Source organism: Aquila chrysaetos, chromosome 5, assembly GCF_900496995.4.
Source record: "Aquila chrysaetos chrysaetos chromosome 5, bAquChr1.4, whole genome shotgun sequence".
Classification (NCBI taxonomy): Eukaryota; Metazoa; Chordata; class Aves; order Accipitriformes; family Accipitridae; genus Aquila; species Aquila chrysaetos.
Window position 1 is genome coordinate 50,586,494 of NC_044008.1, and position 25,943 is coordinate 50,612,436.

The window sequence follows — 25,943 nt, forward strand, 5'->3', positions numbered from 1 at the left end:
GGAGAGCGGCGGCCGGCGGAGCTCGCCCCCGGGCCGCGGCGGCGCCCGGGAACGGCCTCCTGCGAGGGACGGCGGTTTTCGCCCTCGCTCAGCTGCCGGGTCACGTAAAGACCCCGCGGAGCGACCCGGCGGCGTGGGGGGCAAGCCGCCCCGTGGAGCCGGGCCGGGCCGGGCCTCGTCTCCTTCCCGCCAGAGCGGGTCCCCTGTGCCGTGGGCGCCCTCCGAGGCCCGCCCTTCCCGCTCCCGGAGCGGGAGCCGCCCGCCGCTCTCCCGGCGTGCGCCGCGTTCTCCGCCTCCTGCCCGCGGCCGTCTTGGTTACTCGTGTACCGCCTTGCAGGACCTGTCGCCGTGATGTGCGTCTCGCCCGGACGCGCCCGCGGCCGTTGCCGTGCCGGGGCCGGTGAAGAGGCGCTCCTCCCGCAGCCCCTTCCCCGGGGCGGCAGGTAAGCGCTGCCCGGCCCCCTGCTCCCGGTGGTGCCCGCTGGGCCCCGCTGCCTGCAGGCAGGGCTTGGCTTGGGCAGCGGCTGCGGCAGCGTGACCGGCCCTGCGTGAGGAGGGGCTGCCGGTGGGTTGGGTTTTGTGAATTAGCTTGAGACCCCGCTCTTCGCTGCTGCAGCCCTTCTGGTGCTGTGTTTAAGCCACAGCCTTGCGTCTGCAGAGAAACGCTTTTATTCGGCTCCAGGTGTGGGATAAGCACCCTTTTGGCAGAGAGTGCAGCCCCTTTTTGTGAAGCAGTTTATGGCCTCGGTATTGCTTGCGTCAGAACAAGTAAAGCTTAGAACATAAGCCTGCTTGGAAAAGGTTTAAGTAAGCTGGGGCCAGGACGGCTGAGTGCCAATATATACTGGCGATTGAGCACACCGGCATAAAAGCAATGGAGAGAAAATTTAACAAAAAGTCAGCGTTGTGTCTTGGGCTGTCCCAGGACTCTGCACTGAGTCAGTGGAATCCAGGTGCTGAGCTGAATGGGAGGCGGAGCCTCACCTTTGCATGGTCCCGGGCTGCTTTGCTTTGCATTGCTGATGAGTCATATTGGTTCCTGTTGGAACGCAGAAGTGGGCAGTTACAAAGATACAGCCGAGCCTGAGGGTGGGAATAGGGAATTGCCTTCCAGGTCAGGAAGGCAGGCTGGGTTAGGCTGTGCAGTCGTCTTTGTGAGATCACAGTCAGTTCCTGAGACTTCCCAGGGGTTTCTTGCAGAGATTCATCTGGAGGACTAAGAAAGTGGAGCCAGTGACATTATATTGACTCCACTGATACTATCCTCCTAAATTAAATGGTGGAAGAACAAGGCCTGCCTGTGAGTGAAAGTCAGGACCTACTTCATCTACCTACAAGGTTTTAATAGCAATTAGAGGGAGCAAGTTAAAAGTCAGGCGTTTCTGTAGAAAATGGTGGGTGTGTTTGGTTTGAATCAAACACAATAAACCATATTTCAGGGCTGTTGCGTTGCCTGTTGTTGTATTTGCGCTTCTGACGTTGTCTCACCTGTGTGTTTTTGCTCACAGGCCCGTGGGTCCCTCTGTTCCTGACTCCAGGACTGGGTGAGGAGGGACGCTGGACGTGCTGAAGGATTATGGTAACCAGTTTGGAAACCGTAACTTGCCTGTTTAACCTTAGAATGTTTCCGTAAACCTGTCCTCATAACGGGTGCAGCCTTGTGAAAGGGCTTTGTGTGATGCCCTCCAGTGGCAACAATGTGTTCTGCTATTTTAAATCAAGAGGGAACAGAAGGGAATTGGAAAAAGTCATCCTTTTTGCTCACCCTAAAAGGGTTTGAGGGTGACTCCTTCTAAGCCCAAGGGCCTTTGGGCAGCCCTGGCAAAGTCCCCAGTTAGCTGCTGGGTGAGGTGTACCTGGGGGTATCCCATCCTTTGGCAGTTGCTGCTGCTGCAAGCTCTGCAGGGATACGTAGATCACTGCTGCAAATCAGGGCAGCCTGTGGGGTTCAGATGGCCAATACCAGAGGTTTAGGCACGAGCTTCTGTCCTTCACGGAGGATGAATTTTGCTGTGTGCCAGTAAATGTGCAGAGTGGAAAGGAACAGGAAGAAAAATGCCAAGAGGTACCAGGAAAAATGTATCTTGCAGCACATAACTCACTGTCAGAGACAAGGACGTTTTTAACTGTTGTCCTTTCACGTGATCTAGTTCAGCAGTGAGCCTGAATTCCTGTAGACAGGGCAGAAATGAGAACTGGTTTTGCCTCATCTGAGAGACCCTTCAATGGAAAGAAATAGCTCTCGGATCAACAGCTCAACACAGTTCTCCAAGATCAGTGCTATACTTAGGTTTCCAGATAAACTAAATACGCTTCATGTTATTCTGCCTTGGGGTACCATGCTGGGCTTGTTAATGCCCTTTAGTGTCATTAGGAGACTCCCCTTTTACTGTCAAATACAGCTTCCAGTTCTGTTCCAGGTTTGGCCCTTACAGTCTCACAGGTGTCCTGCACTTCCCCCTGTCTGGTGGGCTTATACAGAAAGATGAGGTTGATGTGAACTTCCAGCTTGGGTGCTGTACTGGTCTGATCAGTAGACCCTGTAGTGGAAGTGGTGGCCTCCCTGTAAAGGATTTATATAAAGGTAATTCACAGTGACAGCTCATTTTGAAAAATTGAGGTTGTTCATGCCTTTTCCTTTGCTGTATTAAGTGACAGGGTTGGGATTCCTAAGGGAGGAAGTGCTTGGGTTATTGCTGACAGGTGAAGCTTTTATTAAACAGAAACATGCAAACTCATTTCCCATATTGTTTTTAACCTAGTAGCCAATTATTGTTTATTTGGGGGTTTTTTTTTTCAGATATTTCTGTTGCTGCCTTAGCTGTCCTGTACCATGCCTAGCAATGATGACTGCGTCATATTCTGCTGAGCAGGCTGCTCCATACTTAGCCATCAGACCTGCATTCTCCAACAGATTCATCAGGCTGGCAACGTAGTGATGGAGCTCTTTGGTACCCGTAGAGTCCCACTCCAAGGGTTTCCAGGCACCTTGCGTTTAGCTCAGAAAATCTGTCCTTGCAGCAGTCCTGTGAAGGGGTTGTGAAACCCTGGGGACTCCCAGGGCAGTTCACCAGTTGAAAAATATTTTGGATTGGGTTCTTGTATCATCTGAAGTGAATGGCTAATCCTGGCGCCGGGATACAGGTATGGTTTAAACACTTGAGGTGAAAGCTGTTGGTGGGGAGCAGTGGGACTGTTCACAACAGAACATCTGCTTTCATCAGAATCGTTGGGGTCACCAGCAGCCTTTCTGCATTAAAGGCTTTCTTGGGTGGTTCAGACATCCTCATACCTCTGCTCTGATACTCGTGTGTTTTACTCTTTCAGATGTCTACTCGAGAGTGTGGTGCTCTATTTTTTGCAGATAAAGGTAAAACATGTTCCAGTGGGTGGTGGCAGTTGGACCCTGTATCAAGGCACACATTTTTAAGCGAAGAATGGTGCTTTCTCGCCACTTCGTTCCCTGGCAGAGGAGCTGTACGCTTTAGCTGCTGTTCTCTGGTATGGCCTTGCCAATGTCGGCAGGGCTCACGTGGCCACCTCCTGCCCGCTGCATTGGCAGTGGTTGCGGGCTGAGTCACCTGTTTCTGGTGGACACGAGTTGTGCTCAGTGCAAGATGTAGCAACTGAAAGTCTCTGGCCTGCCTTACAGGAGGTCTGACAAAGTGACCATAATAACCCTTTCTGCCCTGGAAATCTCTGAATTCCTGGTAGGCCAAGAAATGACTCTGTACTTACATAGCTCAGTGTTGCTAAACCTGTCTTATTTTAAGGCTTGCAAACCAAATAGATACCCAAGAGAAGATGGTACTAATCACTGCTGTAATGACATATTCAACTCTGGTTTTTATGGTTGCTGCAAAGCCTATTTTGGGGAGACTTTTTTTAAGCTCTTTGGGGAAGAACAGACAAGCTTTTGGCATGCAATTCTACATCAAATCTCTTCAGTTTTGCTAGGCTGTGTTTATTTGTAAGACCCTGTATATTGTAGAGGCCGCTGCCCGTTCCTGACTATTCCCTAGAATGAAAACTTGAAACAATGATTTTTGTAATGAATGTGCAATAAATCTGTGGAAAAGATTCTCTGTTAATGACTTTTGATTGAATTCAGGTAGCTTTGACATACACGAATGAGGCTGTTTAGAGCTAGACAGGCCTGCTTGACAGGCAGTGCCTGATGGTGTAGTGCCTGGAAATGAAGCCTAAACAAGGACATTTCAGTGGAATGCTGGGCCAGAGTACTTCCAGCCCCCACTGGACACCCAGAGCTTCAAGGGCACAGCATCCGGGTGAGAATTCTTCAGTGCTGAGGGGCGAGAACAGATCTGTAGGTGGGGAAGATATACCCAAGTGGAGGTGAGCATGGCCAAAAAGAACGAGCTAAAAATGATGTTTTTGGTTTCTCTATAGGGACAATCAAGCACTGCAAAAGGCCTCGGTTGTTTTTTTTGTTTTGTCCCTGGATGAATGAATGAAAAGCATGGGCATTCTGTAAAAATGTCTTTTAATATTTGAGACTGTAGTGCATGCTTGGGTATTTCAGAAAGCCTCACTGTGTATGGTAAGCGCTAACAGTTCACACACAAGGGAGGCGTATTTGATTATCTTGTGTCACAGACTTCATGTAGCAACAAGAATACTTGATTGTGAGATCATCTTTATGGTTGGAGTGTTTTCAGCTCTGTCTAGCAGCTGTACAGTGATTATGCCTTTTGCTATTTTTGTTTTTCTTTGAATTTTTGGCTCTTCAGCAGACAGAAGAGTGGAATTAATGATTGCTCTGGAACAGGGAAGTTCCCTAGGCCTCAAATGGGTACTGGGGGAACCAGTGATCCAGCTGCCACTGCTGCTTGGTGACGGTGTCACCTCTGAGAAGGATGGTATCTATTTCTAACTGGAGAATTCTGGGATGCTGATGGATCTTGTGACCATAAGGGTTTTCTCCTAAGATCCTGCCTAAGAGGACAGAAACTGTCGTAAGGGCTCACGCCTGGCGGCTGGTTTGGGTCAGGGTTGCTTTGCTGTCTGTCTTGGCAGAGAGCTGGTTTATAGGGAGTGTGATGGAGCAGTTAATGCTGAAAGAGGGCATTGCTCAATGCAGGTTACGTGTAGATGTGGGAGCTGCAGAACACGGGTTATGGGAGGGCAGTCCACCGGGGTATTGCAATCCCAGTATGTATCCGTAAGATACCAGGTGTTTCCAAAGCAAAGCAAGGGTGGACGTAATGCTGGAAATGTGAGTTGAATGCATAAAGGTGCTGGGCAATATCTGCATTGAAAAATGACAGTCTGCAGTTCTCATAGTCCAGCAGGATGCCAATCCTTCTCGGGGGGGCAGTAATTCTGATGTCTGGTGTCATCCCGCTGTGCAGGAATTCGTACTTGTGCCTGTAGGTAAGAAACAGACAAAAAACTTGAGGGTACCCTGGCTGCTCTCAAAGGGAAGTGCTTTGTGCACATAGGTGTGTTCCAGGGTATGCTTCCTGCTTCACAGTCCCATCCCTCCTGCGTGCCCTGTGGTTACTGCCCCAGTCCCATCTACTTTGCTGAGCAATGGCTGTGTTTGCCGAGGAGCGGTGTGCTCTGCACTTCCACAGCCTTATCCCGCAGTGCTCAGACCTGGCTGTGTAACCTGTGTAACAGGCCTCCTGTTTTCATATCCCAGTCTGCGAATAGTTGGGTGGTAGCCCTTAGATATGGACGAGGCCAGAGCACAACATGGGATTTCCATTTTTTTCCGTGTCTCAGAGCACAGTGTGGGTTCCCTGTAAATCAGAGGGTGCACCCTTGCCACTAGGTTTAACCTGAAGTAGTCCCTCCATGAAGGAGCTGTGCTCTGTTAGGCCAGTTAGGCTTGCCCCGGAACAACACTTGTCATCTCCTCAGCCTTGCTGCTATACAGCTGTAGGCGCTGCCGAGGCAGTTGGTGTGATGACTCGGTCCTGTCCTTCCTGGCCTTACCATGCTGCACAATTGCTCCCGGAGGGTCTGTGGTACTGAGCCGTCTTTCCTGCCAACGTTATGGGAACTGCTCATGCCCACACTCACAGCAGCAGCAACGAGGGAGCGTAATCCCTTGGGCAGAGGCTGCCTGACTCACAGTGTGGCTAGGCATCCTCCAGACTATTGGACATCATTTTTCAAACTCCACTCTCTAAATGATGTTTCTGGATGCTTTTCCTACAAGACCTCCCTACTCAGCCAGGGCAGTGCTGATGGGGAAGTCCCACTCTTCATGCTCATCTTCTAGAGGGTGACGTCTTTTAATTGTGATTCCTGGACTGGATTGTTGGAGGCCAGGAAGGTGCTATGTACATAAGCAGCTTTGTCATGAGGGTAGCCCTCTTCCCCGTGTAGTCGCTGTTCGAGTAATGTTGAGGTCATTTGACAGTTACTCAAACAGCTCTTCCTAGTGTGGCACGCTGCAACCAAAAATATGAGACTTCTATGGGAACATGTGCCTTTCTGAGCAGAAATGAGAAGATTTATTCAGCTGAAGTGAGTTATCTGGCATTTCGTAAGGGCCAGCTTCTTCACTAACCACCTTCTCCACCCACACCACTCAAACCTGAGAAAATTTCCCTGCAGAAATGGGTATGGCAGTGAGTCAAACTGAGCAATGGCCCAGCTCCCTTTTCTCTCTGAAGTCCGTACTCATTGCTCCAGAAGAATGAGAACAAACCTCAATGTACCTCTTAGCTCAATATAGCAAGGAAGTCAAATTAGTCTGTCTGCAGGGTATGGGAGAGTCATTAGCTTTAGTGGGTTTGGTCTCCCTCATTAAGCAGCATTTCTTGCTCTGTGGGAGGCAAATGCCAGCACTGCTAAGGATTCTGGCTATGCAGCAGACCAACTGCTGGGGAGCCAAGAGCAGCAGGTGCCTGGGGAGGAGGGTGTGCTCCAGCCAACTGAGCTGCATGTAAAACCTCTGCGTACCGGCAGGCAGAGGACATGCAGATTTGGGTCCATGCGATGCCATCCTTACCATTTACTGACTGTGCATGCTGAGGGCACTCAGGTGGTGTCCAGGCTCCCTGTTCAAGGGGACCCAGAAGCACCCTGGCAACTCCTGCAGGCTGAGCGGTGAGCCCTTCAGGCAGGCAGTAGGCAATACTCGGGGATGCCTGGGGGTGTGACTTGTTTTCTTGCTCCTGGGTGCTTCACAGGGTGCCCAAATCTCACATGGGAGTCAAAGGCAATGATGCTAAAATAATAGCATCAGGGGGAGAGCCAGCAGGTTCAGCTGAGGCATACGGGGAGCTGGCGTTTCTGCATGCAGATATGGCTTTTAGGTTCTTCCATAGGTAGGAAAGAGATCAAAAACAGTTGCATGCATCTGGGTTTTGCCAGATATGTAGTTTCTAGGTTACGTGGATCTATTACTCTCTGTCTTCCCACCTGGGTTTCAGTGACCTAAAACAAGGCCTTTGCAACTAACTTCTGTAATGCAGATTTTATTCAGAATTGTTCTGGAACTGCCTATTTCAACGTGAGAATGTCATTAAGTAGAAGAATTTGCTTAAAGGTTCCAGTATCCTTACAACACCAGTTCACAGTGCCAACGGTGGAACGTCTGAGGCCCCTGGTTAAGTGCTTGGTCTAGGCTTTGACATAAAACCTCCGGCTGCCCCCTGCAAGCAGGAGGTCTCTGCTGCTCTGCCTGCAGGTGTACAGGTAGGACGTGTTCCTGTAGGAGACCTGTAGCCTCCACAGCCCTTACCTTGAAGGTGTGATGATATGCCTCATGCACCAGGATGAGTTGTTTGCCCCCAGATAACCATGTCTCGGAGTGTTTTCAAAAGCCACGCCGATTCTGTACTCTGTATCTTCCTCAACTTCCACCTCCCAGTAATGTTTTCCTGGAAATGGGATCAGACTGCCCAGGATCCCAATACACCTGTGGGAGAGAGAGACAGGAATATGTGCTTTGGCAGGGACTCTCTGCAACGCTATTTACAATCTTTAGGTATGTAATGTACCTGGACATTACATACCAATAAACAAAAGCCACTTTTGCTGTCTCCTTAGCAGTGCATGCAGCATGGATTTTTGACTGCAGCAAAGTCCATGTGCTGAGGACCTGACACAGAACCTGTAGGTTTCTTTGTGACACCTACCCTGTTTTTACCTGTGAGTAGCTTTGTATAAATAAGTGCCCTGGGCACTTTCAGGAATAGGGGAGAACAACATCCTATGCTGCCTGGGTTTTCCGGGAAAGTTACTACTTGCTAGAAAACAGGGTGCCCTGGTGAACCCCAGTATAGCAGGGGAAAATGGCTACAGATTTTCTGTTTTCTTCCCAAACAGCCCAGGGCTTTAAATGTCACTCACCCCTAGGAATTGAGCACTGTAACAGCATGAAACTCCTGGGGCAGATGGGGAGGAGGAGACCTAACTATGCTGTGTTTGGAGGGACGAGCAAGAACTGAACACAGTAGAAGAGCTTAGAATATGCTTAGATACCTGGGCCATGAAAAGTTTTAACAGTAGACTGTCATTCCTAGCCTTTATGATAGGAACCATGTAGAAGATAACTCTTCAAAAAGATGTGTAGGAGAGACAAAATATACCACAGAGAGACCCTTCAGCTTGACTTACAGGCACAGTGTCAGAGTTAGAGGAGCTGGGTGATTTGAAGATGCAGGTCTGCAAAAAAACAGTTTCTGAAGCAAGAAAGTTGGGCAAAATAACTCATGCCAATGCTTCTGAAACACCCTAACTTGATTTAAGATGGCAACATGAATCTTGTTAGACTACACCCCAGCTTTTCCTCAGGAAAAGTACACGGTGTATTAGCTGTCTTTGCTGCATCACAGGGGTAGCAGGTTTCAAAACACACCTTCAGTTTTGGATGGGGAGTCACACACAACCGGTATGTTTCTGTGGTAGGGTCATCTAAAGTTGTAAATCACAAAGGCAAAGGATGTTGCTGGCAGACACTATGAGCTCCTCTACCTCTAGGTAATGCTGAGAAAGAGCTGCACTCAGCATTCAGAGGGCCTGACATGTAAGGACAGGCATGCACAGCAAGATAGCTGTACTCTGTGCCACCTCAGCAGCAATCACTTAAAGCAAGTGTACAGTTCTTGCAAGTGCATGTAGATGTCTTGGGAATAGCTTAAAGGCTGCTAAAATCAGGACTGTGTTGCTACAGCTTGAGAAGGAAAAGGAGTGATGCAAAATGGATGGGTAAACATCTGTGAACAAAATATTACCATAGTAATGAGAGTTGCAAAGCCACCAAGGCAAACCTGAGTCAGACTGTAGGAGCTGCTGTGGTTAGGAAACACATTAGCGTTTCAGAGATCAAACCTCAGAAAGAAGAGTTTGCAATGTAATTTCCTTGTAGTATGAGTGTTAGTCATTTCAGCTTGGGAGCTCTTTCTTCTTTTTTTTTTTTTTCACAGTATCTTGGCATGAAAGAGGCTTCTGAAAGTTCACAGTGGCATCAAAAACTCAGCCTTAGAGTTCAGAATGAGATGAGTGCCGGCTCTGGCTGTTTATGTGAAACATAAAAGCACCCTGTGGAAGTGGGATGAAATCCCATTTAGGCTTACCATGATGACTTTAATGAAGAGAAACATCTATCTCCTGGCTGTTTTCTACCGAGCCGTCTAGTAACACTGCATTTCCATGGAGGGACTAAGTTGTTAAGGGCTCGTATTATTCTGTGTCTGCAGATACCTGTCCTGGTTATATGCTGTTTCTGTGGTTCTGACTGGAAACATGCATTTCAGCAAGCTAAGTCTCTCATTTCAGTGGCAAAGGGCCTAATTATTTTTTGAAAGTAGGATCTGTAGGCCCAAATAGTATCAGCTAGATCTTTCAGCAAGAGGTAAGTATTCAGATCCCTCTCCTTTCCTTAGCATTTGCTTTTGCACTGAAATACCTGTTCAGATTTAGCTCAGTGTGTCCAACATGTGTAAGCAGGTTTGGACATGATTGTGGCTGGCTGCATCTGTAATCCTCTTTATGAACTTGCATTAATTTCAAAGTGATGCTTAAGTTCCAAAGAACAGCTAGAGAGAAAGAGATTTAAACTCACAAAATCAATGAGAGCTGCTAAAAGCCCCATTAGACACTTCCTGGCATCTATTTAAAAAAAAAAACAAACAGACCAGCTGTGCTTTGAACTACAGAAGCTTCTTTCAAAGAAGAGAGTCAGGTGCCCAAAGCACCAAGAGGGTTTTTTTTGCCCATTCTATAGCAGTTGCTGTAGTGAACAAGTTTTACATAAGATGAGTGTTTGGTGGTTTCCATTGGACAGAGCTATATAAAAACAGCTGCCAAATCTCCACGTGTGAAACCAAGACCAAGGAAGGATGGGCAGAGACTCCTGCACATTATGTGCAAGGCTTTATCATGTTGGCAGCTTGCAGAGGAAGGGGCAGGAGAGAGGGAGCAACAGCCAGCAGAGAGGAGCAGCTCCTCAAGTCCTGGAAGTGTGCAAGTGCTGGATCACTGTAATTAAGAGAGAACCTAATAATTATGCCTTTCCTTTTTTTTTTTTTTTTTTTTTAAATCCCACTAGTGCTGTATTAAAAGTATATGGGGTTTGATTTATTTATTTTCTTGTGACATTTTTCTGCGGTTTTGGGACTCTGTAAAGAACTAAATGGGAGGGAAGTTTTGGTATTTAATAGAAGTTGGTGCACACATCATGCAAAGGGAGATGTCGTAGATAATATGTATTAGTTACCCTAGAAATTCTCAGAAAAGAGCAGCAAGCCACAGGGAGTTCAGTAATGGCGCTCAGGAACGATAACCCCAGTGAAACTATGGGGCCTGGGTAAATTGATATGGAGTTTTACTCTCCAAGGAACTATGGGGAAAGCCTACCATTTCAAACTGAATAGTTATCTTAGGAGCCCAACTTGAAATACCTTAAAGTAAATCTGATTTCCTAAAAGATGAGTAATCTGTATTTTAGAATGACCAACAAAGATGTTTGCAGTGTCTAAAACTGAAGACAACCATAGTCACTTATGCAAAAACCAAGACAGAAAAAACCACTATACATTATACACACACATACATTCTGGAAGTTTTACTTGGTCGGTGCCTGGCTTGAAGGTAAGGAGAGCTGCAATACTAGTAAACCTTTTTAGTGGATTTAAATTCAAGGTAGGGGTGTGTCATGGGCATACCAGCCACAAACCACATGCATTAGTTAGTTGCAACTGAAATTCTTCCATATACCTCGTAAAGCTGTTATCATAGACAGGCAGATCACACTCTGGGTTTTCCAGTTCATCGCATGCAATTGTAAATCCATCATCTAGAATCGCCAGTAAAGGATGGGCTGTGTCCTCGTTAAGGCAGAAGTAGGTGCCTGCAAGAGAGAATGCCTGAGGGTAACTCCAAGCAACTCCTTATGGAATTAGGTTTTGCAGCAAGTGTGCGGTGAAATGTTTGGATCCACAAAAAGATTAACCAGTGCTTTGGAAGGAATCTGCGGCTGACATTGAGAGGACAAGGTTGTCCATTTGGAGTTTTTCAAATAAATGGGTGTTTTACAGCTTAACACTGTTTAGTTACAGCCTTGTGAAAAGCAGAAAAGGGGCCTTAACCTGGTTTTGAACCCAGTCAGGGCTCAAAGCTGCAGGCATTGCACAGGAAGTAGCTATTCAAAGATGAGGGGTCCTCCCTGGAATGGACTGTCCGGTTTCAAGTCATCTTCATCAGAGCTGAAGTGATGTATTTTTAATCACTGAAAGGAGAAGGGGGGGTTTAAAGGCCTCTCCATGGCCTCACTCTTCCATATAAATGCTGACCACAGTTTGAAGAGACGGGATCTCTACAAAGGTGCCACGTGCAGCATCCCTCATGCTTCAGCACCTCCTCATCAGATCAGCCCTCAGAGAGGTAAGTCAGCTAAGCCAGCCCAGGATAAAAGTACTTCTGCCTTTCTCCCTTTGGAGACTTCACAAAGCAGGTCTGATGCACTGCACTCTGATGAGCAGCCATGTGCGTCACAGCTGCTGTTTGTAGTTGGTGTTTGTGTATCCACCCCAGTAAGTAAGAATCAAAGGTCATTTCCAGTGTTGGAGGTGAGCGCTTGCAGCTGACAGATCAATTTGCATCAGCTGTTTGCATAATGTAGACTCACAGAAGATAAATCTCTCCATGCTAATCCCAAATGAAATCATTATAATCAAACTGCAAGTTACTTCAATGCAAATACAATACAAACAATGACGGGACAATTACAGGCATGTGCTGCTGAAAACAAACACATGCTGTGCAAGCAGAATTGGCAATTTCAAATATTGAGTTTGATTTAAGCAGCTGAAATACACACAGACAATGGTAACACAATGACAGTCTTCCTCTCCAGGGATTTAAGAATGACCATTTCTTTTCTGTGGTGGCACCGATGCATAGCAGACAGGTTTCTTACTGAAACATAGCCTTTCGCAGATTAATGGGGGTGTGGTCAGCTTGCTGAATAAGAACAATTTGCAAATCTGTCACAGAAGGTAAGGGCAGAAGAGACACAGGTATGGTGTGAATGCATCCGAGAGTGATGTGGGCGGTTTGAGACACCCGAGTGAATTTGCAGCATCATTATAGCAGTGGTGAAGATGAAAACAGGTGTCTACCTAAAACTCACTAAAATGAGCTTTGATTAGATGGCTGGGAGGGGAAATGGCTTCCAGCTTCCCTTTGGGGGAAAAGGTTAATCCCTGCCCAGTGTGACACAGAGAGCAGAGATGATAATGCTATGTTAGTTACTAAAAGCAAAGCTTCCAGCTGAAAGTTGGACTGCCTTTTTCCGGATGAATAAAGGGAACCAGCCTTCAGAGCTTCCCCAGGCAAACTGGAGACATTCTAATATATACAGAGGAAGAGTTTACATATCCAAATGACTCTGGAAATTGCTGACTGTTTCAGCCATACTTTCCAGCAGCAGCATCGTTACAAGGTAATCTCTGAAGTAAAGTAAAACCACCCTACAACTTGCTTCATTGGTTTGTCAGTACTTGGCAAGCTGGCAACATCTGGGGGCATTGGGTTGATATTGTCTTTTTAAATGTTTAGAAATTAGTAACTTTCAGGTATCAAATGTACTGGACAGAAATAATTTTAAATGACAGAACTAAAGCAATGCACTTATTATTACAAAAAGTGCTTTTTTCATTCCTAAAAGGTTACCAGGTGTGTAATTAGATGTAAGAGATTAGGACCTGATCCAGAGGCCATTAAAACCAGCAGGAATCTTTCTGTTGAGAAAACAGATGCTACAATAGGCTGCTGGAGTTGTTCTGAGCTGTACAGTACCTGTGGTGTGTATCAGGACAGGTTCACTTCTTTCACTGGAACCACCCAGGTTTAGGGCTCTAATGCAGATGCGATAGCTTTGTGTTGGCTGGAGATGAATTAGGACTTCACAGTTAGGAATCCCAACAATAGATCTACAGGAAATAAATCCATGGAAAACAATAGGGTAGAGAACAAAGGTAGGCCTTTGAGATAATTTTTCTGAACAACAAAGAAGAAATTACATGATCAGCTTCTCTTTTAACCCATCAACAACACTTTACTTGTACAGTTGTCAGTAGCACGGGCAAGAGTCTGTGACAGACTATGCAGATCTTTACATTTGCTTCTGCCCTTCTCCCATACACTGTATAGTCATTTTCCATTAATATTTATACAATTAATTTTACTGAGAGAAATGTTTTTAAAGGTGAATTCACCAAAGGGTCATGAGTCCTTTCTTAGTGCTATCTGATGCCACATGACTTGAAATGGTTTCAACTCTACAGGTCATGGACTTGGTAGAATAGTGACTCACTCAGTAATAGTATCACCATTTTCTTCATCTATCAGCTTGGACAATTCAACCGTGTAGGAGTCGACAGGGTTAATGTCTCTAGATTCCCAGCACACCAGTGCTGCATTTTCACAGCTTCGGATCTTTTTATTCTTTATGGTAGGTGGTGAAGGAGCTAAAAAGTAAGCAAAAGAACAATTCTAAGCTGTTGCTTGAAGATGTTTGCAACACACGTGCTTTGAAGACTTATAAAATAGAACAGAGTTGTTTGCTAATACTATATATTTAAAGAAACCTGCTTCCCCAATGGACAATAAACAGCAGGCACAGTAATTAACAGTACTATTCAAAGACTTAATTTGGACTATAAATGTCCCAAGAGAATTAATCAGAGCAGTAACATAGATAGGGACTGATTACACAACCATCTTCTTTCTATCATTGGTTTTATCTTTGTCATAAAGGTGCATCTCTTCTCTGCTCTAAGATGTCAAAGACATCTGGAACGAGTGCTTGAAAGTCTCACTCTGACTTGCTCAATTTGATGTCAGGATTTCACAAAATATGCTTGTCTGAACTCCAGTTACAAAGGGCAGCATTGCAGGTGAATCCACAAAATACCTACAGGCCAATAAAAGGAGGCTGGCATCCACCTGGCAGAACTGGGAAACTTGAGCCTTATTCCCAGCTCTTCTACATGCTTGCATTTAAATAATTTATTTTGTCTCTGTGCTTCTGTTTCTTCAACTCTAAAACAGGGACAATTGGCCTGATAGGCTCTCCAAAGAAAAGTAAGAAATTCCCGTGCAGTCAGTAGACTTACATCAGAAGAAACAAAACACCCAGAAAGCATTACTGGCATAAAATTCAGAGATGACTGTGAATTTCACTATGAAGGTCACATAGTTGTATGAATAAAATATTTTTACCTGTTACATAAACTGCTCTTTCACTTGGTGGACTGATACCAGAGGCATTTAAAGCACTGACCCAAAATTCATACTGTGTATTCGGCAACAGATTAGTAATGGTGCAGTATGTTTCTTTGACTTTTAGCGTATGCTCTGAAATGAAAACAACAAAGCATTTACAGTGCCTTTACACAGTTACCCACTCTTCCCCAAAGCTGCCTCGGATAATGGAGTTGAGGCACATTGTTTTGTGTACTGAGTTCAAGAGAGCTCCTTGTGCTCCATACCCTTTGATTAGCTGTCAGGCTGTTTCACCATGCTTTCCTCTAAGGAGGCATAAATCAGATAATGCATCAGCTTCTGAAGGAGCCACACCACTCAGAAAAAAAAAAAACAGAAAAAAAGGTCACCCACCTGTCACTGAATTTTTTCTAAAAAGACACTGCACGTTCCCAATCCAGGGATGCTGTCTGGTCAGCTCATCCCAGCAGTGGAACAAGAGCTGAAGCTATTTCCCTACTCATTTCTCATTCTTCATCTTACAAAATTTAGATAGGTTCTGCTTTTCTTTCTGAACTGGCCATTTGGCACTCTGCTGGCTTCCACTTTTGCTGGAGAAGTGACTCCAGCAAGTCACTTCAGAAGTGGGTGTTTTCAGTAAAAGGATATTATTAGCAAAGGCAGTTTTGTCACAAGGCTGGGACATTTTAGGATGGTTCTGTGGTTCTATTTTGTGCATGTGGGTGATGGGGAGTTACAGCCTATTATTAGCACTGAGATAAACTGTAAAATGACTGTGGGGGTTTCAGTGGGCATGCCAATAATATGATGATTTGCTCTCTAAAAATACTGTGCTTTGCAGTGGATGCAGCGCATGTGTATCTAACGCACTGCCCGCCTTCCACGAAAAGAAATGCTACTGTTGAGACCTGACTTCTGAGACCTGACACTGTCCCCTTCCCACTCCTGCTATCCCAGCTGCTGCCCTGTCCTGTCTTTGCTCCTGTGATGGGTCCTGCTGCAGCTGGCAGCATGGGAGACCTGGCTGGGGAAGCGTGCCAAAGGCAGAAGCAGGAAATGTGGTGGCAGATATGACAGTTTTAGTGGCAGAGAGAGTGCACAAAAAGTGCACTGGTTGCCACAGCAAGTCCAGAGGCACTTTGGAACCAGCTGGTTTTGCCAGTGGAGGGCTGAGGTGTCCCCTTGGGTCCAGGCCTCCTTACCTGCTTGTTCATCACTGCGCCTCTCGTTGCTCACTGGTTTATAGCACAGTTGGTAGCACTCAACAGTATCATCTGAGAAGAGGCCCCAGCAAACTCTCAGTGAGGTGCCAGTTGCTGTATTGGGAGCCTGGGGATTTATCACAGGGGCACAAGGAGCTGCAGAGGGGAAAATGGGTCAGTTTTTGAATGTATAAGCATGGTATGTTGTTCACAGGCAAACACCTCTCCTCTCACAAAGGTGTTTGCACAAAGCCTAGGCATTGAATAGGGTCATATTCTTCCCACATGGAGAAAAGTTAGGAGGTGACCCTGTAAATAGTTGCAGATAATAATCAGGTCACTGGTGTATGTACTAGTCTTGCTTCAAATCAAAATCAAAACAACAAAATACATAAGCCTCAGCCTAACCCTTCTCCGTAAACTTGACCTCCCCTGCCTCTGAGGGCTGCAGTTCCCCAGCAAGCTAGTACAGCCCTGCAGGAGCAACATCTGACATGCACTGCATTGCTGCGGACTAGCCAAGGGGCTGAGGAGCCTCTGGAGGAAGAAAGATGAGGGACAAGCGGTACAACATGGGGTCAGCAGCACAAGAAAACAAGTAGCAAATGCTATTTTACTTTAGGAAAACACAATGTATAGGCATTAAAAAATGCATATTGTTCTTTCTGACCATTTGTGGTGTGCTGAAAAGATTTAAAATCTTTTGTATTTTTATTTTTTTAATTATTAGAAATTTGTTTGGGTTTTGCTCTGTTTCCTGTGGGTAATAGAAAAAATGTTTGCTAAATAGCAGAGGAACAAGCCACTGAAATCTGGTTATCGAGAGAAGCTGTGCAGGTTGTTTAAAGCAGTCTGGTGTCCCTCTCTACTTTGTTCAAGCAACTACAAGGTAGGACAAGTTATCGCCAACTAAGCATGCGTGACCCCTCAATGGAAGGGGGTAGTCTTTGTGAGTCTTCTAGGAAATCATCCAGCAAAAGCAGGGAAGGCCAAACTTGTCAGTTCTGTCAATTTTATACTGAAAACAAATGAAAAAAAAAATATCCAAAAATAGCTTCCAGTGTTTCTGTATATATAGGCAAACAAAAAAATCTAAAGGGAAAACTAGGGAGAAGCTAATTCTGCCTTTGCAGTTCTCCTTTAAAAGAAGTAATAGACTTCTGCTTAATACATATCCCTAATTAAATGTAAATAGGTCTGAAATAATGATCAGATAGGAAGAGTACCTGGAATAGTATTAATGGAGTTCATTAGTTGTTCAACTTCAGAGAAATCTATGACCCGCTCTTCAAAGTCTGGCAGTGTTGAAAGCTCTAAATCCACTTCTTTCTTTAAGAATTCTTCCAGCCTGTAATCGTAGGAAAAAAAAATATGTTTAATTGGAAGTACCATAGTGTTGGAGATACCTTTCTATGATACCTATTGGTAAGAGGAAAAGAAGCACAAACTCTAAAATAACAGCTATTTCCTTAAAATAATGTTTTCATAGTTGTACAAAGCTCAGCCTCCCCAAGCCCTTTGCTTGGAGATACACGGCCATACATCAGATCAGTGCTCCAAGATGCCAAACAGAGCTGGATGCTGAGGGGACTGAGCGACCACACTTTTTGTGCCCTGCTCATGCAGCAAGCTGTCTGCTGCACACTGCGCTCCCACTGAGCAGGTGAGTGAGGTTTCCCCAGCAGCCCTCTGTGGGAAGCAAGCTATTAGCTCTATGACTTTCATTATTTTGAATTTATGACACTGTTACTAATTCAGGACCTCGTGGTTCTAGGTGTTGTAAATTTGAAACAAAGGGGTATCTTTTCTCTGTATTTTCACAAACTATGACAGTCAATTTAAATGTATATTTTTTGCAATTGATTTACTGTGTCTTAAGACTTCTTCCAACTGCTCCAAGATCTTTCAGTATCTGTTTTGAGCTCCCACAGCTTGACTTTCTACCCCACTATATTAATGCATAAATAAGCCTGTTACTAATCTATTTAGGGAGCTCAGTTTTAGTCAGATTTGTATCCAGAGCACTTCTTTCAAGTTCTTTAGCAATCCTGTTTCTCAGTCACTGAAATTAGTTCCTTATGACTAAGCTGAAAACAGTGATTTATTCATGCTCTAACTCTCCCTTTGGGTTTTTTGAAATTGGCTCAAAACTAGTTTTGAGTGTTAAACTTCTTAGACCATCTTTTCCTGCTGCAGTTTAAACCAGAAATACTAAAGATTTCAATAGCTCTAGATAGTAGCTTAGATAACATCTGTGTGCCTGAACGGAGTCCAGAACATGCAAGTGTCTCCGATAACAGGTCCAATTAGCAGGAAGAAATGTGACACAAAATCCCAGACTGTGATACTACCTGTCAACCATGGTTACTGCTGCCTGTAGAAAAAAAGAGAGAGTGTTAAAGACAGAAAAGATACATTTCTTGCATTAGTCCAGAGTCCAACTACATCATGCTGTTCACCTGTCTTACATGAATTGTCCCAAATGCAGCCCTTAGAGTGAACTAACTGGCTCTCACCCAGCTCTGAGAACAAAGCCATACCTAACCGTTCATTCAAATGGACAGATCTTGGCTGAATTTACAGTAAGGTAACGTGCAATATCAGACCAGTGTCTACCCATCTAGGCTCTAGACTGTATCCTTCCTCAGTTGTCCCAAGTGCCAACAGATCCTTTACAAACAAAAAACAACAGCTGAGGAGAAAACTTAGTGAAATTATCTGCATTGGAGGGACTCTGAGAAGTGCAGATTACTGGAAGACAGACGTACAGTCCCTGGAGAAACCTAAGCATCTGAGAGCTCATGACCAAGAGCTATTCACTTCTTGGTGAATAATGGCTCCTAAGGGTGATGTAAAACTTTTTATGAGCTAAGGAGAAAATAAGGTTATTCCAGAAATGCAGAGGAATGGGAAAAGTCAGCTCATCTGAAGAACTCAGCATGTTGGAGTGACACAGCAAGCTGATCCATTGGAGCAGACTGGAGGTGTTAGATTTGTTTACTGACCAGTTCAGAAGTTACTGTGGCTGTGCTATAGAAATGCTCCCATTTGGCTGAGTCACAGGACAACTCAGATTAGAGCAATCACTCATCAGCAGTGAAAATTCTCATTTTTTTCCCAATTATTTTTCTACCTGCTAGAAAAAAATAAATTCTTGACACCTCCTCAACAGTGGGATTCATCCATCACTTTGCAGGAGCTCCTGATGTATTTAGTTTGGAGCCTCCTGTTCAGCTGAACTTTCCAACAAAATGAGCAAGAAGAAGAAACACCTTCCAAAGTGGTTGCATCAGCCTGCCGGCTGTGAGCCCAGAATAGAGCAAGAGAGCTGAGCCTGCATGAGATAATGAACACTAACTGCTTCCAGAGTTTCCTGAGATAAGCTTTTTAGAGTGATATCTTCTCTTTGAACCCCAGTGAGACTCACAAATCATTGAGCGTCCAAGTTACAAACTTCTGCTGCTTCTGCATTTTGGCCCCATTTTGTTGCCCCACTAAGTCAATGCCACCATGCCAAGCACCTGGAGCAGTGACACCATCATGGACCAAGCATCCCAAATGCTCTCTAGCAATAAAGCCACTTAGGACTTCCCAGCTGGGGACTACTTGCAAGCAGCAGAGCATTTAGAACGGGCCTTGCCAGTTAAAGCTCTTTACCTTCATAAAATTGGCTTTGTCATTTTCCAGGTAAAGCTCCTGGGTTGCGTCTGTCAGCTCCTTGCAGGTGTCAAGATGTTCCCCACAACTGACCAGCTGCCCATATAAAGCTTCCAGCTTCTGCCTCTTCTCTTCCCCCAGTGCTTCCAACTGTTCTTCGTACTTCTGAGCAAGCACTTGCACTGCATCATTGTAATGCACCTCAAAGTTCTGCTCCTGCCTCCCGAAGTTTTCCTGCAAGGCATTTGGGGGTTTGTTCCTTGGTGTCAGGCCTGATCCATAAGTCACCCAGAGGAAAATCTTACTCAGGTCTGCCTAAAATTCTCCTTGCAAGGGAGGCAATGCCAGTACACAGAAGCTGTAATTTGACTAATTTGCATTTTTAGAGGTTTATTCTAATCATTCACCCCCACTGAGGCACAAGAGAGTGTTGGATTTGGTTCCAGACATAAGAGCATCAGAAATTATAATAAAAACAATGATGGAAGGCAACTGTCTCCAACCTAAGCCCAGGAAGCACAACTAGGGATATATCCTGGCCATAATCTCACAAGTGTTTCTACCAACACAGTCAAGCACATCCTTCCATGACAGAAACCATGGCAACCCAGTGGGATCCATGGATTTGCGCTGGGGGAGATGAGCAGCTAATGCTAGTATCCTCACTCGCTGCTGGAGAAAGCATTACGAAGGAAGATTTAAGAAGCAGGAATGGCTTTATTGCCAGCAGCTGCCCACTGCTCAGGCACCGATGTCCTTCTGTGCCACATGCAGCAGAGAAAAGACAGTAGGTGCCTTGAATTACTGCTTCAGTTTGACTTGCTGCCAGCTGGTCCCCTTCCCCCAGGGCCAAGTTGACATCAGCCGACCAGTAGCACAACACTTGAAGTGCTGTAGCTCGATGCAGCTGGTCCAAGGGTTTGCCTGTATCTGGCACTTCTGTAAATGAAACCGAATGAACACAAGGGGTACATTCTGGATGGACTAGTTAGATCACAGGTCCTTGTCCATTTAAAACTAAGATAACCTGAGTGGGGGGGTCACTTTATTTCTGAATGCAAGTGTCTGTGAAAATGCTTAATGTGGTTTTACTAGCCCACTTAAAAAATTCACTAGGATGAATTTTCCCGAGTACCTCAGTCTAGGCAAACCGCAAGATAACTCTGTGCTCTGTTACCATAATTACTCACCTAATTAACAACTGAACACTATGTCTGTCAAAACTGTTCTAACCCCAGTACCACAAAATTAGCCCAAGAAAAAATGCCTTACCTCTACAGTGATGAAGATTTCCTCCAAGTGACTGGCAAAGTTTTCCATCTGAGCAATCTGCTCTTCCAACTTGCACATGTTTTTATGAATCTCCTCCTACCAAAACACCCAGTGTGATTCTTAGTATGTCTGAACACTGTTTCTGAGGCACTGCAGTACACTTGTACTACTCTTACCTTTTCGCTTTCCACAGCACTGGGGAGCTGAGCCACCTCGTGATCCTTGTGCTCACCAAACAGTTTGTCAAAAGCTCGGATTGGCATCTTGCAGGTAGAACAAAAAACATCTGCTGCTTCCTCCTCACTGACAGCCTGACTGTTCCACTCATCTGACATGTCACTGCTGCTAAGCCCCTCTCCAGAGCCTATGTGGCTCTCAGCCTTATCCTCTGCTCTGGCTTTGTTCTCTTCTTCATCTTGAGAAGCCTCTCCAGGAAGTCCCTGTTGCTTTGTGCTTTGACTTTGGTCTTTCATTGGAGAGCTGCTTTTTGATGCATTATATATGGAGCCTTGTGATCCTGCTTTTTCTGTGCGAGCAGGTGGCCATCTGCTCTCCACCATCTCCAGATGTCCTCCAAGAAGCTCAAGCTCTTTTTCTCTATCCTCATCAAGTCCATACATCTTAGCCAACTCTGCAACCTCCTTTTCCAAGTCATATCCAGCTTCTTGTGAGCGCTGAAATTTTTCACTACTCAATGCAGATTCCTTTCTCGTATCCCCCAGAGATCTGTCGTCTTGACCAGTTAGCTCTTCAGGAAAGATATCAAACCTCTCTTTTGATCCATAAAGATCCATGTGATAAAATATCAAGCCTTCAGCCTCATTCTCACTAGACTCTGGCACTGGTGGGAAAGCTGAAAGACCGGGTGACCGGTCACTAGTTTCATACTCTCTTGCGCTGCCAGATCTGGATGACATTGGTATTCTCGGTGAGGCTTTTGAGGTGATGAGTCTCAATCCTGTAAAAGATAAGAAAGATCCTTAGCTACCTACTTGGATATCAAACATGAGTTTTTCTTGCTTAAAAATATGTAGACAGAATAGGTTTGGCTGAGGACTGCTCAGGGCCTGGAGGTAGGCATGGGGAGGTAGGCTCCCTAAGTGAAGCTTCTGAAGTGAAACCACTAGAAGCTTGTTTTTTCTCACGTCTGTGCAAAGCACAGCAGAGTGCTGTATCTGTTCTGCATCCTATGTTTTCTGAGTGGCTCATCTGTGACCCTGATGTCTGATTTCCCAACTGTGGAGTAGTCCTGTCCTCAGTTCAGCGCTGTGACTGGGCTTCAGGCAGACTTAGTGCTGTTCCTTACAATTGGAGGTGGCCTGCTTTGAAGTCTGCTCACCCTTCAGCTGCTGTCAAGCGCTCTTTCTGAACTGTCAGTCAGGCATACTGTAGAATGCCCTCTCTTGTGACCACTGATGCTACATAACACACTAGTAAATGCACTGAAAAATCCTGTTCTGGATTTTTCAAGTTGCCATTCTTGATACTGAAACTTGAGGTTTCTTTAATATTATTCTAAGTCCAGGTCTCAGGTCCTTCCTATAGAACAGGGAAAAATACTGCCCTTTGGGGGTTCTCAGGTGCTGTGAAAATATGTATTTTAACATAAATGAAGCTCAGAAAAAAGATTGATGATGATCTCCATGATAAAGCATACAGTAACTAGGAAGCAAGGCAGGTCATTGACCCCTGAATTGAGAGAAGTCTGCTCTGACCTGGAGCTTGCACACTTTGTTCATTCTGTCCATTGAGGGAGGTGTGAAAAGGGCATGTGGATGTGAAATGCAAAGCTGTATGATAAAGCAGATGCACATGGGACAACATTAAAGGTGCAAAGGCAATTTTAACGCTGACTCCCCAAGCCCACTCCTTCCAAGCAGCCTGTATTAACAACAGCACATAAAACAATGCTAGTACAGAGACAGTGCTCTGTCAGAGCTGAAATGTCCCCGCAGCCCTCCATTGCTCACTAGCACGAACAAAATCATGGCTACAAAACTACTCTGGTCAATTTTATCAGCAGTTTACAATCAGAAGAGTTTATGGAAAGCTTTCAGCTGAATATTAATGAACCTACAGTAACATCTAGTCCTAACTAAGTGAAGCATATGAAAGCTTTAAAACTACTTTCTCACAGAAAAAAAGCCAAAAGGTCAGTCAGACATCAAGGTTATCAGAGCTTGTGCAGAAGCTTTCACATAAGCTTTGCTTTCAAACTACTTTTTATGGTCTTTGTAGTTTCAAGTACTTGCTATCACCTCAAATTTATTACATCAATATTTTACTAATATTCCTGAGGATTACTTAGCTAACAAAGTCAACCCAGTCAGTGACTTATTAGAAAGCAACTTCTCAAACTGGTGAAAAATGCTAAGAAACTTCCCACTCTGGTTTTATATCAATGACTGAAAACAGTCCAGCCTAGTGGATCTGTAAGAAAACACACATAGAAGTTCACCATTTGTCTCCTGGCACTGCCGACATGGGTGTGGATTCTACAGCTAGTAATATCTTACTATAGACAAAAACACTGAAGTTAGGCAGAAATACTATTTATGCTAAAGGTGATAAAATTAATCATGCAAATTCTAACATATTAAACAGAGAAAAGGTCTTGACACATACCAGAAAATGTTGTCTGGCTCCCACAAAGACTTTTTCCCCCATAATTATAACAATAAGGCTTGCTTTAGAAGCTACTACTAACTAGAAAAGTGAATTAACAAGTATTTTTCCTACCAAAATGAAATTAAATTACATAAATTAAAATGAGCATAATTAAGCTTGTCTGGAACCCTGCTGCCTAAATAAGATTTTCAAATGATTGCTCAGTGTTTGCTCAGTTTACAGGCACAGATACAATTACAGTGAAGAATGTTTAAGTCCGTGACCATCAATTATCAAAAATATATAGCAAAGAATGTTACTACCTAAAAACTTGCCTTCTATCTTAAGACGTCATAAATTCTTCTGATAGCTCAGATGGCATCAAACTTCACATTCATTTCCCCTAGTAAAAATTAATTCACATGAAAGCAATTCCCTGCCACTTTCCTATGACTGCAGTTGGAAGACTTATTGCCGTAACCCTAGAGCGCCTCTTTGCTCAGATAGGGACATGCCAGCAATGAGCAATGGAACAAATATAGATGTGCCCCAGCTGTCCTTCAGCAGTGTGCTACTTGAGTGTCACCAGGATGAATGTCATACACTGAGAAAAGGCTCTGAAGGTTGATTCCTGGATCTGAAGTACTTGGAAAAATTATAGAGACCCCTCGCTAAAGCCAGAGCACCCTCTCACTTTCTGAGGTGGTATTAATAAACCCTGCAGAGTGCAGTCATTGACTCCAGGTGTGATTTCCAAGGCTGTGGTGCTAGGCAGAGTTATCGTGTGTGGGATACACAAAACGTGCATCCTGTAGAAACTAACTCAAATGGCTGGCTGCATGCTTACAGCATTGCTGCACAATTAAATGGAAATATCTGTTCTGTTCTTTGCAAATGTTTAATGGCAAAGTCCTTCTCTCTATTAAATTAGCAGAAGCTTTACTAATGGGGTTGAGTTGGAATCAAGATCAGATTCTAGAAAAAATATTAAAATTCAGAATTTATTAAAAAAATCAGAAATCATAATGTTGCATACACTTATTACACCTATACATACATCCCCATTCTGTATGTGTATGCTAGACAACTGGAAAGCTAATTATGGTGAAGAAAGTGGCCAATGGCCCAGCTAGGGAGGGTTTTCACGGGAACATATCCCTTCAGTCTGCGCTCAGTAGCGGTTCACCTGATAAAAACCAGGCTGTATATTACCACTGATTATTGTGATTACTGTAGCACTTGAGCTACAGTATCCACTGAAACGCACAGTTGTCCAGCATACATAATCTTCTGCTTGTGAACATGCTACTGAGCCAGCCTTGCTGTCAAGAGATTTTTAAGCACGTTTGAGAACATTGCATTATATACATCTTGAGCTCAGGGGACAGCGCAAGGGGAAACGTCTATTGGATCTTCACACAGCTCTGCTTTTTCCTCCTTTTCCAATCAAACTTGGTGTCATTTCCTCACATTTCTAGCCATACAATTGTTTGCTGTTTTGGTAAGGAATTACAAGTTAATTACTCTTGTAGTCATGATCACATTACCGCTGACAGTGCCTCTATCATCTGTGAGATCAGAGCAGAAAAGTTTTCACATAAACGATGTAGCCTTTGCTGAAATGTTAACATTTATGCTGCCAGATTTTATTAATTTTTTCATACGAGAACTTATTTTTGCCCTTATACTGTTAAGTTACACTACCTTACAGGCCTTAACTTATTGAAAAACTAGTAGCGTCAGCTTTGCTTCCAAAGTCTGTAACATTCTGTTTACCGTGAATTAAATTCAGCCTTGCGCATGAGACCCTAATAGGAGATGTGCTATATGAAAACCCCTTTGCTCTCCGCTCCCCTCAGAGCCCCGTGAGGCGGTATTCAGGCGGTACAGTAAGTATGACGACCCGAGGACTGAGAGTGACTTAAGGACAAGCACCATTTGACTGCAAGGTGGCTTGCGGCCATGGCCTCCGGAGCCTGGGGCCACCTGCCACCCCCAGGGCTTGAAGGCTGACACAAGGGTAGCGCGCATCTCCGTTTCAAAGCGCAGGGAAGGAGCGTGGGGTTTCAGAGAAAGGGACAACTTGTGAAATTTTGCCGGGCTCAAGGGAACAGTGGCTAGGGGGAAAACCGCTGGCACGCGGCAGCTTTCCCTCAGCCAGCGGCCAGAGCAGTCAACGGCTGGCACCCAGGGGCTGCAGGAAAATGGCGGAGGGCTCCCGCGGTGCGGGAACACCCCGAGGGAATGCCCCGCCTCCTTCCCGCAGGGCTGTGTGTCTTGTGCACCCTGCCCACCGCTCCTCACAGAGACGACTGCTTATTTGACAAAAATAACCTTTTTTTTTTTCTTCTTTTTTCTTTTTCCCACACTCGGAGCCTCTACGTGCGCCCTGCGCAGACCTCACTTCCCACTCACGTAATGCCACTCTTTATTTTCGTGCCAGCTGTGTGAGGGCCGCCCGCCCCGCCCCCTCCGTCGGCCCCGCCTTGGCCACGC

At 45.0% G+C, this 25,943-nt stretch overlaps 2 protein-coding genes and 1 non-coding gene across 13 annotated transcripts in view; 2 read left to right on the forward strand and 1 right to left on the reverse strand.

Annotated features, from left to right (window-relative positions):
• Positions 1–4,080, forward strand: part of PDE8A (phosphodiesterase 8A) — a 143,645-nt gene extending 139,565 nt beyond the window's left edge. For 3 of the 8 annotated variants that reach the window (XM_030013479.2, XM_030013470.2, XM_030013471.2), the window contains 4 exons: positions 338–443; positions 1,509–1,579; positions 2,801–3,144; positions 3,328–4,080. The gene's annotated coding sequence lies outside the window, so the exon portion shown is untranslated. Of the gene's footprint in view, positions 1–337; positions 444–1,508; positions 1,580–2,420; positions 2,585–2,800; positions 3,145–3,327 lie in introns of all 8 variants that reach the window. The other 5 variants (XM_030013473.2, XM_030013474.2, XM_030013475.2 and 2 more) reach the window with 5 other exon arrangements.
• Positions 1,209–1,339, forward strand: LOC115342358. The gene has a single exon (XR_003923744.1).
• Positions 4,081–4,487: 407 nt separating the features above from the next.
• FSD2 (fibronectin type III and SPRY domain containing 2) lies at positions 4,488–25,634 on the reverse strand. Of its 4 annotated transcripts, none has more exons than XM_041123988.1 (13): positions 24,972–25,634; positions 21,017–21,798; positions 20,841–20,936; positions 19,569–19,802; positions 18,263–18,285; positions 17,138–17,259; positions 15,912–16,067; positions 14,707–14,841; positions 13,799–13,952; positions 13,282–13,415; positions 11,200–11,332; positions 7,721–7,897; positions 4,488–5,388 (listed from the first exon to the last, which is right to left on the reverse strand). In XM_041123988.1, the coding sequence occupies exons 2-13, from the start codon at positions 21,755–21,757 to the stop codon at positions 5,136–5,138; spliced, it is 2,358 nt and encodes a 785-aa protein (XP_040979922.1). In that variant the 5' UTR covers positions 21,758–21,798; positions 24,972–25,634; the 3' UTR covers positions 4,488–5,135. The 4 variants fall into 4 exon arrangements, with proteins under 4 accessions (XP_040979922.1, XP_029869341.1, XP_029869342.1 ...); XM_030013481.2 differs by lacking the exon at positions 24,972–25,634 and adding an exon at positions 23,783–24,255; XM_030013482.2 differs by lacking the exon at positions 24,972–25,634 and adding an exon at positions 23,771–24,255.
• Positions 25,635–25,943: the final 309 nt, after the last annotated feature.